The 17691-nt window shown below is 40.5% G+C and overlaps 1 protein-coding gene across 4 annotated transcripts in view; it reads left to right on the top strand.

Annotated features, from left to right (window-relative positions):
• kazna (kazrin, periplakin interacting protein a) overlaps positions 1–17691 on the top strand; it is a 224519-nt gene that overhangs the window by 54287 nt on the left and 152541 nt on the right. For 3 of the 4 annotated variants that reach the window (XM_042491182.1, XM_042491184.1, XM_042491183.1), the window contains exon 1: positions 10945–11549. In XM_042491182.1, coding sequence (XP_042347116.1) covers positions 11378–11549 — 172 coding nt within the window. In that variant the 5' untranslated portion in view covers positions 10945–11377. Of the gene's footprint in view, positions 1–10944; positions 11550–17691 lie in introns of those variants that run through there. The other variant, XM_042491186.1, reaches the window with a different exon arrangement.

The raw sequence follows: 17691 nt of genomic DNA, 5'->3' as shown, positions 1-17691 counted from the left end.
ACTAAGCTAGAAGTTTTAGGATGTTGTCGGATTGGTCAAACTGAGTGATCAGTAAAAGTCAATTAAGTGTTGGCTTGCTGGGAATGAATAGTGTTATGCATGTTGATTGAGGAAATAAAAGAATTTGTGGCACACTTTTTAAACAGCATACTTTTTACTCTGTGGGCTTGGAGGACTGTATCAGTTATTTTCAAGACAAAGGGCTCAAATTCAAGTAAAGTTACAGGTTAACGATGTTAAAGTCCAAGTTGAATTGCAAGTCTCTTTTGATTTTGCCGAGTCGAGTCTAAAGTCTTCAGTCTGACTTAAGCTCTAATCATACAAGTCTGCACCCTGCAAACAATGTCCTGTTTACACATCCAGCAGTAACGGATCCACAGCAGCATATATTTGTTGTTGTCCAATATTCACTGTCCTTTGGCCTCCAACTCCTGAGACAGATATATGGCTCTTAAACTGCTAATGCTCTACTTTGTTGACCAACCAGTGCCTAACTTTGTTTATCTTTAGAGATAAGGACCTGAAGTGAATGTCCTTCACTTTGGGAATTCAGCTGGTTTGGACTAACACTTGGCGTCAAACTGATGACCTTTTAGTTATACAACTGTCTATTTAATCCCTTGGGGGTTAGGCAGACAGTTGCCCCTGTACAGAGCTGTCTGTCTCTCCACTCCTCCAGCTGCTCAGTGTTATCCATTTTCAGATAGTTTTAAACAGTGAAGGAAGAGGAGGGTTGAGAATAAACAGATTAGTGCACTGAACATAATTCTGTGTTTTTATAAGACTTGTGTCTGTTCTTTGTCTTAGTTTGACCCATCCCAGTGGAATGAGCTCATAACTCGTCCTGTGTCACTCAGTTACTCCTCCGCTCCCTCATTGCAGAAATGATCATTTATGCATAACTGAGATAGTGCACTCCTTTATTGGTAGGGAAAAGTAGTTTTAATAAACTTAAAAAGCAGAAGGTCATCACTTTGCATCATGAGTCATCTGAGTTGTGTTTTGTATGAGTAAAGCCTGTGGTTACAAAACTCTTTGTCAAAGTTTGGTCACCAGGCTAACTCAAGTGTTTACTGATTTTGATCCCTGAACTGTTATCTCTAGGGTTGCATGATAATATTGACACATCATCAGCAGATATTGGCTTTAATTAAAATAAAATATCAGAATCGGCCAGAATGCTGATTTCTGCCGATATTACAGACCAGTATTATTGTTATTGTTATTGTTATTATTATTATTATTATTGACAAGTAGACTTGGACAAAAAATCAAGTTAAAATGTTGGGGGTTTTTTTGCACAATGAATAAATATGACATACATTGAAAACAGGGCTGACAAATGTTTACTTTTAAAAAATGCAATTAATCACAGAATTTCAATAGTTAATAGCAATTTGTCGTACTTTTTAATAACGTTTTCAATGCCATTATTTTGATTTCAAACTAGTTACGAAGTCCGCATTGACAAGGTAAAGCAATTTCTACTAGATTTTCTTGATCAGGAATCAAATGACAGCAAATCCTGTGAAATGGCATGCTGTTTTTCCATCGCCAAAATTTAGCTGAACTTTGGAGCATTATTTATTACTCCTGAAAAGTAAACATGACATTAATGTTACCTCTAGACTCCTCATGTCTTCTTGTTTCACATGATAACAGTATCATTTTGAAACAGCCTGGTACAGCCTAAAGACGAGAATTTCAGCCCGGGATTAATGCAATTTAAAAAACGCATTATATACATCGCCTAATTGAAAAGCATTGTATGTTATGTCTCCATCATGCGTCCATCACGATAATGGTATGCTCACTATGATGTTCATTCCACTACAAAAGATACTTGATGATCTCTAAAAATTATGTGGTGAAAAAACTGGATAGCTGGATATATCGATATCTGTATCGATTATCGGCCAAATGTGTTGTTACACATCGGCATATAAGATATCAGCAAAAAAACCCAAATCATGTATCCCTAGTTATTTGCTGTTGTATACCTCCATGAAATGTCTTATTTAAAACATCTTACATCTTTCAAATATCTACACTTTTCGATGACCTTTAAGCAGTTGCCAAATTACAGTAATGCATAAGCATAGCTCTGTTAGTGTTCTCATGTCACAAAACAGAGTTGCTTTATTTTATATAACTATAAACAGTCAATACATACAGTGAATGACAGCTGTGAGCTTAACTTTAAATCCAGAGAAGTAATCTCGTCAATTATACACAATTGAAATGGATCCATAAAGTCGTAACCCAGAAAGAGGAAATGGAAAAAAATGTCTTAATAGTTCCTTGCTTGGACAAGATCTTCAATAACAAAAACTTTGGTGAACATTTCCTTAGAGATACTGGGCTGTTTGTAGTGACTCATATGAGGGAGAACACAATCATTTCTGATCTTTCTGATGCTGTCACGCAGGATCTGTTGCCCCAGTGTAAGCTCTCTATTTGTGGAAGGAGCCTGAGGGCATGTTGGGTTTCTCTCCTTTGGGTGCTGTCTGCAGCCTCTACCCACAAGTGACAAGATGTAAGACTTTCTGCACAACAGTGGGCATAAATGACACAGAACTGGTATATGTTATGGCAACATCTCTCTTCTCGCAGTATCTCTATCTCTTTTCCTCAGTGTCCCGCCTGCCACAACTGTGCTTGTTATTTGTGTGCACTGTGTGTTCTGACTTTGCAGAGAAAGCTTTTTCTTTTTTTTTTTTTTTTTTTGCCAAGACCCATTCTCCCCTAAGATAAGATGATCTCGATAAAAGATCAAGATCGCATTCAGCTACAAAAACCCTATTTCCTTACTCCTCTGGGGACATTAAACCATTTCCTTTTGCTTGGGAAAAAAAAAGAAAAAAGCAACCAAAGTATTCACACGAGCACGGCCCGCATTAAAGCACCTTTTCCACCTCATTGGCTGGCCTTTCCAGATGCTATCAATGAGCAGGTGATTTTGGTGCAGCCCATAAGTTCTGCATTGCAGAGGCTTAGTCTGAATCACTAAATACAGGTTGTGGTGTGGGTATCTTTACAATGCATTAAGACTATCTGCACAGCAGTGACCCTGACTGCTGCAAGTAGAAAGCATTATAAATATACAATAATTACTTCTCCTTTCTAGGGATTTAAAATAAAAAAAAGATTTAGATGAGTTTCATATTTGAATTGTAATAAAACTTTCTTTCTATATGAATGATGCTTGTTAATTTTTTTCATTGCTAACAGACTGACAGAAGAGTGTGATTGAACACACACAGGCGGATTAGTATTTCTGTGCGTCTCCTGCATGCTCGTCTCATAAAAGTTTCCTTTGGGACCATGCAGTGATTAATTAATAAAGCTTATCTAAGGAGGGAAAACTATGTAACTTATCTCAGTCGATGGCTGTCTTACTGAATCTTTTAGCAATTCTATGATAAAGCACAGAAAAAATGCCCATTCTCTGGTAGACGTGTCTACTTTAAACTTTAGACATTTATAAAAATACCTCTGCGCACAAACCACTGCAAGCTTCAGTAAAAATAATTTTCTGTCAATAACCCCACTTTTTTAGCCTTTCAATCATACACTTAACTACAACTTATCATAAAGCCGGGGGATATAACGAATATATTTGAATATCATTATTATGCGTTTTTTGGCAGATCTGATATTGTCATAGTATAGTTTTCAGTGTTTCTGTATTTCAGTGTTTAACTACCTGATATTCTTTAAATAATGAATCATATTCTGTAAGATGATGGTGTGTAGCATTACTGTCCTATGAAAGCTATAATATCACGATATTTTAGGGTATTTGTGCAATAAAGATACTTTTGACGAAAAGAATATTTATTTGTTATTAATTTGATGAACATACAGTTGCAGCAAAATAAGTGTTTTATTTGTAGGCTATCTCAACAAAAAAACTGAACAAAAATTATCTCTCACTTTCACTCTTTGTAGACAACAACAGTAACTAATAGTGAGATTCAGATTCAGTATAAAATATAATTATTAACAACTAAATAAAATCGTTAAAAAATTACACAAATACTGTTGCCAAATGCAAAAAAAATAATTATTCAACTGGTTATTGCGTGATTGTTGTTAGTTAACACAACAGCCCTTTTAACACAAAGACCGAGCTATAAGGCTGCTACGAAGTCCCTTCTTTACACCACCTTTGCATTTTTACACAGAGTCAAACAACGGCGTCATCTTCTACTCCAGTGTGACTTTAGACAGCATGCCAGCATTGTGAAAGCAAAAGCGGGTGAGACGTAATACAACAGCGTCTGCCTGTAGTGTCACATATAACAAAAGCGCCATCAGTGCTTTCCAATCATTTAGCTTTTGTCACATGGCTGATCTTGTCCTGTGTGTTAAGGGTGAGGAGCTCCTGGACCTTATTGTTTTCCATAATTACGGACATTTTCAACTGCTGACTGCTGCCAGCTACTTTTTTAATCTTCTGCGGTGGATCACAAGCATAACAAGCCATCAAAATGTCCTGTCCATGCCGCCCATGATCCCATCGCCATGAGACATTGTTTCGGCATTGTTACTACCTCTGATGTCACCTGAAAGGCGAGACAGCTCTGCCCCGGCCACTTTGCGATTGTACCTTTTCTACAGAACGGCAAGGTGGCATAATGTTGTGAAATTCCTGCCTTAAAGAGTTCAGTGGGCTAGTGACTCGTTTTTACATGACTTTCGTTGAAACTGGTGGCTGCAAAAGGCCTGCCACATTGAAGAATGGTCACAGAGCAGTGATCCCACTCCCCACTGTCTCTATTCATATGCTAATCCAACCCCCAGCACACCCACTAATTACTGATCCTCAGCCAGACGGTGGGTCCTGATTCACTCCACTGACCAGCAGACACATTCAAAACCCCAAGGGGGAGAACTGAGTGATGGGTCATTTATGGGATGTACACACAGACATGAATCAATTTTACAACATCACGTTTACAATGTGTGGATCTTAACAATCAATAAACCAGTAGGCCTCAACACTTTTAGAAGTTGAGTTGTTGGAACGAAGGATGTAAATCTGAACCAGAACCTTCCTATGACCATGTTGTTCATTGTTTAGCTGTTTCTTCATATGGCTTTCTGAGTAAAGCCAATAATGACAAATAACCAAAGGTGGTCTGCAGAGATACTCTATTCTGCTTTTTAATCTGGTTTTAGTTGGTATGGAGACTGGTGGAGATAGGTGCACAAGTTCTCCGTGGTTAGTTAAACTAAAAGGAACTGAAATCATATTTGGTCCTGCTTCTTACCATTGTCTGGCTTCCATGATCTCTTCCTCCCAAAAGAAGCCCTGGTTCTCTTTGCAGTTTGACCAGAAAAAGAAAAAAAAACTCATACAACTTAGGAAAAGTTTTAACCACAGTATGGACCATGAAAAACTGAATGTGAGTGGCGTAGCACACACAGATAGTACATACAGTTTATGTTTCAGGATAAACGTGGCAGGAATAAATGAAGTATCAGGTAAATGTGGACTTTTTTTTTTTTTAGGAAAAACTCTAAGTCACATGGAGTTTGGCTCTTACAGATATTTTTCTGATATTTTCAACTATGGCTGTGTTAACCAAAGAAAATCTTGGTCAGTTGAAATTCTGCCTACCCTTTAACCAACTGATTGCCCAATAGGGGAAAAAATCTGCATGTCATCTCTAGATTAACTAAATCACCACAGTGCACTGAGTGCACTCTACCTGTTAGTGTTGTGTGTGTTCGACGTGTTTTTTTTCTATCTCAGGGCTCGACATAAACACTTCCACAGAGCAAGTAAACTCTGTGTTCAAGCAAGTGGAACCCCTCAAGTGACAAAGAAATGTGATCTCCAGTGTAACATTATCTGATTATCTTATCTGAACATTAACTGATGAAAAATCTGGCATACTGGACACTTAAGATGCCACCTCTGAGGTTGAAGGTGTCATATACAGCATAATGTTACTAATGTGAAATATATCTGTATTGGTGTGCTCAGTATCCCACCTGGTAGAGTGGGTGCCCCATTTACAAAGGCTGTGTCCGTGCAGTGACCACGGGTTCAAGTCTTGCCTTGCCCCTTTGCTGCATGTCATCCCCTCTTTCTTCCCCTTTCACACTGTCCCTGTCCTATCCAATAAAGACAACATCCCCAAAAAATATCTTTTGAAAAAAAAAAAAAAGAATCTCTGTATCGCAGTGTGCAAGAGAGACTTTTCTTTTTCGGCCAGAAGCTATCGTGAGTCATCCTGCCGCTACAGCAAGAGCCCCTTCATAGCTTCGCTATCCAGCGTTGAACTGCAGTCTTATTGAAGATTTTCAAAATTAAATCCAAAGTGATAAATCTGACACTGAAAGTTTTTTTCAGTTCTCCGATTAAAAATGAGAGTTGAAAAATGTTTTACTTTGGGTAAAATGCTGCGGCCGTCACTTTCTCCAGCCATCCAATCACGGTGGAGAAGGGGCGGGAAAAAAAACACCAAGACCATCCGTTACAGAGGATAAATACAGATGCTCAACAGCAACACCTGTTGTTGAGATGGGAAAAGGAACACTTTGTTGGACACGCGGCCATATTGAAGTAACACCACCAATAATCCAACCAATGAGAATTTAGTTGCACAAGAGCATATATCATCCAACCGATCGACCAACCAACTGGAACACATCAGATTTCATCCTGTTCATAGTTCAGTCATGAATTCTGAGGGCAGCACAAAGCCTCTCTCCTGCAGAGCTGCTGGCAGCACCGTCAGCCGATAGGTCAATCACACTAGACGGCAGTGGAGGAGGTTTCACTAGCGTCTGGTTCAAAAGTAGTTTAGCCAACTTCACTGACAGTCATCAGCGAAGCTGAGAGCGCCGGAGCAGCCAACAGACTTGAAACGCACTGCCCTGCCTCACGCTGTCTGGCGTCACGCTGTTGTCTGTCTCCATTCTTCTCTCTCCTCTGCTGTAGTCAGTTTTGTGGTAAGGTCATTTTGAGACAAGTCTGTAATGTTTACAGCCTGCCATGCTGTTGCCTCTGCATTGCTCTGCCGACAATTACGCAGCTAAAAAATGGTTTGAGGGGCTTTTGACAAATATGTATACCAACATATAGTATATGCAGGTTTACTGACAGGATTTGTACTCCTGAGAAAAGACAAATAGTGTAACGGTGGGGTACGGATATAATTAGATAGATAAAAACAAATCCACTTATACTATTAGATACCACCAAGTCTTAATTACCCGGATGGGTCCACTAGACTTTTATAACACCTGACAAGAGAAGAATTTCATTAATGAGCACCAAGTGACTTTGGTATTATTAGTCCCCAAGTGTATGTAAGTGTGTAAATGGGTGTACAGTATGTGTGTGTTTGTGCCTGCTCTCCCCTGTGACTAATGTATCATATGCAGCAGCAGGGTCGTCTATAAATAACAACATGATGTTCATTTACTGAGTGGGAGGGGTGACTTGTGTCTGGGCAGATGGATGAATGTGTGAGTGTGTGTGTGTGTGTGTGCGCATGCGTGTGTGTGTTGTGTGTGTGAGTGTGTTTTGTTCTTGCTTGCTAGCGGACGGTCAGTTAGGTTTTATTTGAGACAACAGTGTGGACTTCAATATTAAGCCCACACACACATTCACAGAGTGCCTGAGGCAACGGCAACATACACAGCAGTTGCTCGCTGGCCGAGCTTGTGCAGTGTGGTGGCCGATCTGTGCTTACCTCATGCAGGATGAGGTTGAGGTCTAACTTCACATAACCCTGGGAAACAATAACAACACAGCTGTACTGTCGAGTGAGTGGGCATGCTTTGACAGCCAATGTCAGATTATAGCTGAGAAATGCAGGATTGAGTCAGGGTGTTGGGTGGGAACTGGGGCAGTTTCTTCAGCCCTGGAGCTCAAAGACAGCTATACAGAGTAGTTAATTATAAGTGCTTATTTTTACAACCAACAATTAGAGTCTATACTGTCAGATTGTCTCTCCTGGGCTGTGAGATTGGATACTGAGATCATGAGAACAAAATCAGCTACCCCGTGCCCTGCAAATCAGGCAGTTAATCACTGTGGTTTGTGGTGGGGACGAATTTCAAGTTTTGGGGGTTGTCTTGTTGAAAACTGTTTACTTGTGGTATATTTCCAGCAGCAGGTTTGCACGGTTCAGTTTGGTTCAGTATGCATTTTTTTTTACATTTCCATCGTGAAAAGTTGAGGGTGGTACCTTTCGTACTTTTGGAACCGTTCCCATTGTTGGTCACCCCTCTACTTGAGGTACCTATCACACAGATTCAGAACTAAATGGTGGAGCTAGAAACGCTGCAGTTCTCTGATTGGTCAATAGAGAATCAACACTGTGCTCAGGACTGAGCGATGGCTGGTTTAACCACTGTTCATATCGTGACAAGTTTTTCATATATTAGTAAACTAAAACTATAAAATGAAAGGCTGTTTGCATCCTTTAGAAGCAGCTGTGGATTGAGAAAAAAATAATTCAATCCACTGGGGCAGACTGCCGGCAGCATTTTAAGGTGGATTTCTTTATATTTAATGTGTGTGAACTTTCAGCTAGCTCTTGTGAAGTCTTAATGAAAACCAATGCCCAGGATAAATAAATGCAGAAATCTGTGATGTGATGTAACCAATATTGTTGTAAGTACACTAGACGCTAGTGTGTAGATGTAGAAAGATTGTAGGGAACATATTGCCTTTTCACTCAATATTGCATACTAGTACAAAATTACGAAGATGATGCATCATATCCAGCATTTCAAATGAATCAAATACGGATACATTTATAGTCACAAAAAATGGCAGTTTAATCCTCTTTAAGCCCTGTTCGTATCCGATGCCTATTGACAAGCAAGTAATTCTCTGTCAGCTCTGCAGTCTCAGTATTGAGCTACTTTGGATTCATCATGAGGCTTTTCTATCCTATGAGCTTCTAGTATCCATCTGTCTTTTATTTGTTTCCCCGGTTATATTTGACATTTGGAACATCATTGTCCTGCATTGCTTCAACTACGATAAAAGCAACAGTTTTTACACCCTGACTGCCAAACATTTCAACAGTACCCCTCTGTGGTACTGCAAATAGAGAGAAAGAAGCCGTAATGTTTAATTCACTGTAAGTGATTAGCCGTATCTGCAAACAGGTGGCAGTTAGTATGTCTGTTTGTGGCCTGTGTATGTAGCCTCACTTCTTTCTGTGAGGGGAAAGAGGGAAAAATGGAGAGCACAACTAAACAAGGCTTAGATCGGATATATACTTAAAGATGCATTTGTGCTGCATTATTGAGCAGACCCTGTGAGGTTGGGCAGTCATCTGTAAGTTCAGAGAAATGGTTTGATTCAACAGCCTGACTAGAAAAGTCCAGTTAGAAAAAATTGGGTGAGTTACATTCTCCCTGTTCCAATATCTATTGTGAATAAGCACATTATCGTGTTTTCCCATTCTCTCGCTAAATTTCAAAGTTAAGAAATAAAAATAAATCTTATTAAAACACTGTGAAAGTTCCTAGTATATTACTGAGAATCATATTAGTTTGGTGATTATATTTTGGGCTGCAACAACATCTATTAAGCATTTGACAATTTTGTCGATGAATCGAAGTTTAGAAAATGTCAGAAAGTAGTTAAAAATGTCCATCACAGTTAACCCTTCACTAGGCCCCACCCCTTTGTGATGGTCCATCAAGACGTCGGAGCTAGCTGAGAGGGCAACAATGTCACTAACTTCATTCCCTGAAGAAGTATTATCACATTTTTGGGAAAACAAAAAAGACTGAGAATGAACAGAAATGTCAATTTTCTACCAGGTGTGTGTCATCGCAGTGCGCGCAAATGAACAATATTTGCTGCTGGCTTCCACCAGTCCACCCGTGAAGGTCTGGGGGCTGGCGGACTGGTGGGAACTCCAGGGGAAGCCAAACACCGTTCATTTGCACACACTGCAATGACACACAGCTGTTTACACTTATCAGGGTTTAATTTTAGTTTTTGAATGGGGAAGAAATGTGTATCTCCTACCAACATCTTTGGGAAACGAGTATCATAATTACACGTGCCAGAGGCACAATGTTTATGACTGCATGAGAGTCTGTGGAGCAGAGCGGTGTAGTTGTCGGACCCTTGTCAGGGCCGGCAGATGCTCTGCTATGATTGGCCAGTCTGTGTTCGAAGGACACACCCACAATGATATCTTTAAATCACTTGTTTTGACTGCGCAAAACATGAAGATGCTTAATTTCCAATTACATAAAACCAATAAAATCAGTTAATTCCCACATTTGACTTTGGAACAAGTAAAACTTTTTGGTTTTCTGTAGATCGACTAACCCAATTAATCAACTAATCACTTAAACATTATTGGGCTGTATGAACCTCAATATGTAATATTTTATTGTAAATGGTATCACTGCCAGATTCCAGCTTTGAGCACTTAAATACATGCACAAAATATGTACACTTTTCTTAGCTTTAGTCAGAAAAGTAAGACAGTTTAACTTCTCAAAAATTACAGCAAAGCTTTAAAAATGCATTTCTTTGTAGGAGGAATACCTCGCAGTGACACTGTGATGAAAGCTTTGTTTGCATAACTGTTATTGTTTTCTCCCCACAACTGCTTCTTTGTCAAACTAATGATTTCCTTCCCTTTGTCCATGAGTCCACAGAGGGAGGTGCATGCAGTACACACAGACAGAGAGAGAGGAAAAGCTGCAGTGTTTCGCTGAAAGTCAGTTTTTCATAGGCTTAGTGAAATGTCTTGTGTTTCAGCTCAGGGAAACACACAAGCCCGAAACCTTACAGCATTATCTCCCAAAGACAGCTGTGCTGAGGACCTCTGACTTCCATGTGCTTATATGGTCTAGCTCAGTCCTCCCCCTCGACTTTCTCTACAAATGGTACAGTCCATTTAAAAAGGTGCTTGTCATCTCTCAATGCTCTGTGTCCTTTCAACAGTCAGCTGCAGGGAGCACATTTCACAGGGGCAGTGCTGGCTCTCTAACACACATACAGACGCACACATGCACACACACACTCGCATGCTGTTACGGAACTCTTAGATACACACATACAAACACACACAAATACACACAGGCATGCTCGTACACTGACACACTCACTCCACACATAGACACCATCTCCACAGCGTACACTCCTTCCAGCAGATACACGTTTCCCCTGAGCTGGATACCTCTCTTTAAGGGAAAGGACAAACTGCTTTGAGGATTTAACTTGGCTTTCTCATAAAAAGGGAGCGAGAACAGACAGAAAAGGAGAAAGAGGAAGGATTTATTTGGGGACACCTTCCTTCACAGGAGATGTACAACTTGTCAGCATGACACCTTGTCTGGATTCCCCTCTCCTCCTCAGGCAAAAATCCTGAAAATGATGGATGACAACAAGCAGCTGGCCCAGCGCATTGATGGGGCCATTCAGTCCGCCAGCCAGGAGGTGACCAACCTGCGCTCAGAGCTAAGCGCAACCAGCCGCAGACTGGCCGAGCTGGGGGCAACCGAGTCAGCCAGCATGCTTGAGACTCTGCAGCACAACCACAACGGTAAGTGAGCGACTCAGAGAGAGTGGACTGAGACTAACTGTGTGCTGCGAACATGTGGAGAGGGATGAGTACGCTCTGGTGCAGCTGTGTGTAATGTTGCTATGTGTGCACGTGTGTTTCATGTAATGGATGATGTGCAAGAGTGAGTTGAAAAAGCTTCCCCTCATGCAGCTATCCATGGGAATAAGTGCATGATTAAAAGTCAGCAAGTGAGTAAATGAGTTGAACAAAAGAGGTGAGGGGTTTCTCCTGGCTTGTGTCCACTCTTGGTTCACCCACAAATCCCCTCTCATGTTGAATAATTAACCTCCTGAACCTTGAAGAGGGGGGTAGTGCTGCACTTTAGTAGAGGCAGAGTGGGTAAAGTTACAACCTCTTTTCACTCTTGGGCACTCTGTCTGCAAGTTCATTCGGTGCTCCCTTAACTGGGCAATGGATCTGTGTCTCTTGAGGAGGAAGGGAAAAGGGGGCTGGTTTTAGGGTTGCTGTGGGTTACTGTTACCGAGAGCTGCTTGAATGGCTGCCCAGTCTGTAGAATGCTGTCCCCTGTGTGTGTGTGTGTGTGAGAGTGTGTGAGTGTGTGTGTGTGCTGCAGCTGCTCTGTTTGCCCTTTTCCAACTTTTTCACACAGTTTGACACACAGATAGGTAACAGATGTGTGTTTTTGCGTCTGTGTACATGCATAAGCACGGATGGCAGCATTAGCATGTTTGGATATGTGTGGCCATGGGTTGTCATGTCCTTTCAACTTTTGGCACACACACACTGTCACACTCTCGCCGTTTCCATAGCAGTCAGCTGGTACAGTGAGCTGTAGATAGAATACGTTCCATCTTGGCTTTGGGAGCCCTTGGCGCTGAAACCACATATATATCTGAGATACTTCCGAGATCAAGCTCCGTAAAAGGTCCGCTGTATTTCCTCTCTCACATTCAAATGGAATAACGTGCCGACTAACTTTCCTTTTACAATGACAAAGAGCCATTTAGTCCTCAGTTGACCTCTGTAATGTTTTTTTTTTTCAAAGAGGAAAATGTGAACGTAGGTTACCTTACACAGCTGGTCACGAACAGTTTGGTCATGTGTCAGCATTGTTTTCAATGGACTGCCCCTGTCGCTTTGTTTTTCAGCTATCTCTTTCTGTTTGTGTGTGTGTTTCTGTGTGTGTATGTGTGTGCCTTGCGGTATCCCTTTAACCCTGATGCATGCTCACACTCCTGCTGTTTCCATAGCAGTGTGTGTGCCAGTGTGAGTGACGACAAGCATTCCTCTGGGAGGGTTTGAGCACTGATGTCATTGTCCCTTGTAACTGCTTCTCTGCTCAGCTGAAATGATGCCTGAGGTGTGCATGTTCAGTAGTAGAATAACGGATGGGGCGATATGAAATTTTATTGCAGATTGTGGTTTTAAAATCCCTCACAGTAAGTTGATCATGGTGAATGTCCATTATTGAAACAATTAAGAATATAGTGTCCTGCAGTCCCCAAACATGTTCTGGGAAGTTTCTGTCCCTGGATTTAGCTGCAGAGTGAGTGCTTCTCTCTTTCATGCTTCTTTCTGGTACAGGCAGCTGCAGACCCAGACTGAGGATGAGTCTGATAGAGACAGAGGTAGCTGGAAGAAAAGGCTTTGCCCGGTCAGGCTCCAAGATAACGTTATCCTTTTTTCTGCCTTTATCTTAAAAGTGGTGAATTTACAGCTCATATTATAATCTAGGGCTCTACCCAACTCAGAATTATGTCAGTTGAACCATATGTCGCTGTTCAATGTGAATATTTAACTATTTGTTCCTTTTTTACACATAGAGTTGGAAGGTTTGGGGTTCAGCAGGACATTCAGGATGACAGTGATTTATTAAGTTGCTGTGGGCTGTAAATTCACGAAGCAGAAGGCAGAAGATAATATTATCTTGGAGCCTGACCAGGCAAAGCCTCTCCTTCTGTGCGAAGCTGCCACCGTGTACGCAGCTGCCTGTACTGAAGAGCAGCGTGAAAGCGAAGATTGCTCATTCTGCAGCCATATCTGGGGAACAAAACTTCCCCAAAAGCACACTGCACACTGACAGAAAAAATAACAACAAAACAATAAAAACTACAACTGCTTAACCTGAAGGAATTCCAGTCGACTTATGATTAGAATTTCTGACTCTCAGGGGGCAGCCATACTATAGTCTCTGTTGTTTGATTTCTAGTGTCTGCAAAAAAAATTGTTCATGATCGTGATCAATCGTTAATGTAGTCAGCACGTATTAGCTGGCTTGGCTTTTTTACTATGTTAAGTGAACGTAACTGTAAACCTGTACATTCAGCAGATTCTAGTTCAAACTGTTACTATATGGGAAAAAAAGGATTGAATAGTCGAAAATATTCCCATTAAACAGCCAAATCCAAGCAGAGTACAGCCACAACAGAATCTGCAAAACCAGTTAAAGCCACTAAAAAGGATGTTCACTTTAAAAAGATGTGTGTCTTTTTTGTGATGCTATAAAAATATTTATGTATTGAATGTAAGGTTAAGAAATTCTAATATGTTTTAGTGCCATTTTTAATGGTTTTGACCACAATTTGGTGATTACCAGGATAATATCATGAATTGCAATTATTTTGGCTAGGATAATCATGACAAAGAATTTTCATATCGCCCCATACCTACGTGGATGTCATTCAGATGTGGTGAAAATTAATAAAACTCGCATAAGGACCACATTAAGAGACTATAGCAACAGACTTTCTGGACTGTTATTAAAATGTTTCTGAAATGATGCACATTAAGAAACTGACATCTACCTGTAGATCTCTTTTGCAAAATGGATTTTGTCAGACATAATTGTCTAGAGATACAGTGCTAAGTGGCTCTGAGTGCCACTTTTTTCATCATCACAAATGACACAAGCTCAGGTCCTTTTGAAACAGAAGGTTATGGTTGCTGATGTCTGCCTTTGTTTGGCCTGTATATCTTCCCACTATCATTGTGTCATTGTCAATAAGTCCCTTTTTTTTTTTTTTTACTTCACAACCACCACTCACTGTCTGTTCTCAGCCCCCCTTTCTCTCCTCCTAGCTGTTCTATACAAGCCCAGGGTGTATAATAGAAACGGCTGGGGATAGGGGGATTAGGTAATTTATCACCAGTGGCTGTGTTGGGAAGGGAGGTGTGTGCTAAGGGTTGCTGGTTCATTGCACAACCAGCAGAGTGGGAGTCCTGAGGGAAGATGTGCTGGGGGGTGCTACCTGGCACTTCACTACCAGCAGCACTAACCTTGCTAGCAGGCTGGCTTACCTTAATTGCATTTCTACTGCCTTGGGGTTTGTATTTGCATGTTACATTCATCCCAGCAAGTGCAAACGTTGGGAATATATGGGACTGCTTCGTCTATTGTCTTGCTGCGGTGGTCTGTGGAGAGATATATGCTTACAGCTGTTTCTAAAAGACATAATATTCAGCCTACACTATCCCTCACACAAATATTTTGCATCTTGTCTTTATTCTCTGAGCTCACCAGTATCCTCATGTGGTAGTTCATGAGCATCCCCCTGGACTTTAATGGACTACATTTAACTTTGCTTTGGCGACATGGGGCTGCTTATATAGAGAAATGCTGAGCAGCCATAAAACTGGCTCAAAACTTCTGCCTGTGGCCCCATTTCTCACCGTTCTCATTTTCTCTTTGTGTATGGGAGAGAATGTCACGTCGAGCTCCCCTCCGGAAATTGGAAGAGTGAATGAGAAGCCCATTCAGGCGCTCATTCAGTCACATATAGGCCATGTATTTCTTTAGCTAGGGGTATTTTTGAGGTGTCTTTCAATTTACTTTTATAAGATTTTCAGTAATGGTGGTAGTGGACACAAAGCGTTTTATTCAAATTGCATCAGATTTAGAATGAAATGCTTCTTGCAGCCTATTTTATAAAGGTGCGTACAGGTAGGAAAAACTCCTCTCTTTGCAGTCTCCAGTTTATGTGCCACTCACACAGTCAAACCACGATTACGCACACTAGATCCACTGTGGTTACCTTGATTATATCTGGCACAACCGATACAGAGCACCCGTCTGTGCTGTTGTGCACATCAAACTGGTTGGGTTTATCTTGGTATTCTACACAGTCTCTCAGTGTATGCAGTGCAAATCAACAGGATAGTGGGAGATAGTGACATCCCCAGTATGCATGTGATAGAGGAAGGCCTTTAGCTACGATAAACCACATGCTGCTGGAGCAGAATTATGACTTAACACATGTTTGGCTTAAGAAATAAGAAATGTATTAAATGAATGGAATCCAAAAATATCGTACTTGTATGTTTTACATGTTAACATGATTTTAAACTGAATGTTACCAAGCTGTGTCTGCTTTAGACAGGAAGACTTGGACATATCTTAAACACAGTTATCAGCAGTTTGACAAGCTCCACTCAGAGGCATTTCCAGAGCTTGTTGCTGCACCTCCCAGTGTTTATCCGCAGATGAAATTTACTCTGTTGTCATGGAGAGGGCTCAGTTGTCATGACGTGATCGGCAGTTTAATCAGTGCTTTAAAGTCCTGCTCATTATACATTAAAATGCATGTAACCATATGATAGATACATATCAAATGTTCATGTTCCCATTCTTTTAAATTAGGAGTGAGTTTATCATGCTGCAGTAGCATTCACAGACTAACATTTTATTGCTAGTTACAGTAGCGTCTGTGTGTGACCATTACAATCCCACGACACATTGTTGTGCATTAATGCTGACGCAACCAGCCAGTGCTCTTTACATAAACAACATCCATTCTCAGTATCAACTACTACGTAAACTTTATTATTTCATGCTAACTGTAGACTGGCTCATGTACATACCTACTAATGCTGAAACCAATTTGAACCAACCAACCATTTTGAAACCAAAGATCTGGATGTCATCTCCCAGAAAAAAATGCAAGAGACTGCATGAGACTGTATTATCTGCATAAATGGTGACTTTTAATTAAAGGAAATAAAATAACAAGAACACTGCATCAGCATTCTGATGTTAAATTGAGGATGCATGATGATATTAGCATGTCATCAGAATCAGCCAATATCAGCTTTAAAATGAACTATCACAATCAGCCAACATGCTTTTTCCTCTTTTGTGCAAAAAATGAATATTGCATACAATGAAAAGCATTGTATTTGATGTCCCCATCTGCTGTTGGGCCATCGAGATAAGAGTATGCATAAATGATGTTAATGTTTTTGGTCCTTGACCCTGGAACTCCAGCACCATTAGGGAGGAAATGTTTCTGTTTCCTCCCTACATTGCACTTTTAGAGTTGTAGGGCTTGTACATGCTGTTAAGTGTCAGAAACAGGTTGCGATAACAGTCTGATTTGTCATAAATCAGGAGTAATACAAGCAAATTGTGACCCTGGGAGGAAGCCATGAGAGGGCAATGGGAAACAGGAGTCTCCTGGAGAAATGGGAGGGTTGTCAAGTATGGTAATGCATGTATAGTGTCCATGTCAACTTAAAATTATGTCACCAGAATACATCACATATACTAGTGATTGGTTAAGGCAAAATAAAATCCTCCATTACAGAAAAGGCTATATGTCTAATATAGTTGCAGTCTGTTTAAACACATGAAAGAGTTGTGAATAATGGGTGATAAGAGTGCTGTTGTAATTCATTAAGGTTTCCTTGCTTCCAAACACACACGACATGAAGTCATATGAAGTGTTTTTCCATCGTTTGGGATGGTTAATAGTAAAGTGACAGGAAATTGGGCAAGGGAGGGATAGAAGGATGACATGCAACATATGTCCCTCACTGGATTCAATCCAGGAACATGATGATTACATGTTTCCTTTTTTGCAAAAAATACAAGTAATTGTGTGCAATACTACTACTACTACCACTACTACTACTTATACTGCTACTACTAATGCATTTGGTTTATTCTGACAGTGTCCCAATGCTTAATTGCCACACATCTAATGATTTAGACAGCTATTAAAACCTTTTGCTCAGATTTTTTTTTTATATATTATTTTTCCCTAGAGAAATTTTATTACGTGGAAGAAAGCAGTGTATAGGGTCATGAGGGAATTTGAGCAAGGACTGATTTTCAGATAAATCTGTAGCACCAATTTTCCCACCTCTAGACCTAGTAGCATTTCAA

This window comes from Plectropomus leopardus, chromosome 8 (assembly GCF_008729295.1).
Source record: "Plectropomus leopardus isolate mb chromosome 8, YSFRI_Pleo_2.0, whole genome shotgun sequence".
Lineage (NCBI taxonomy): Eukaryota > Metazoa > Chordata > Actinopteri > Perciformes > Serranidae > Plectropomus > Plectropomus leopardus.
Note: the sequence above shows the minus strand (reverse complement) of the source record. Positions and strands in the feature narration are given on the sequence as shown.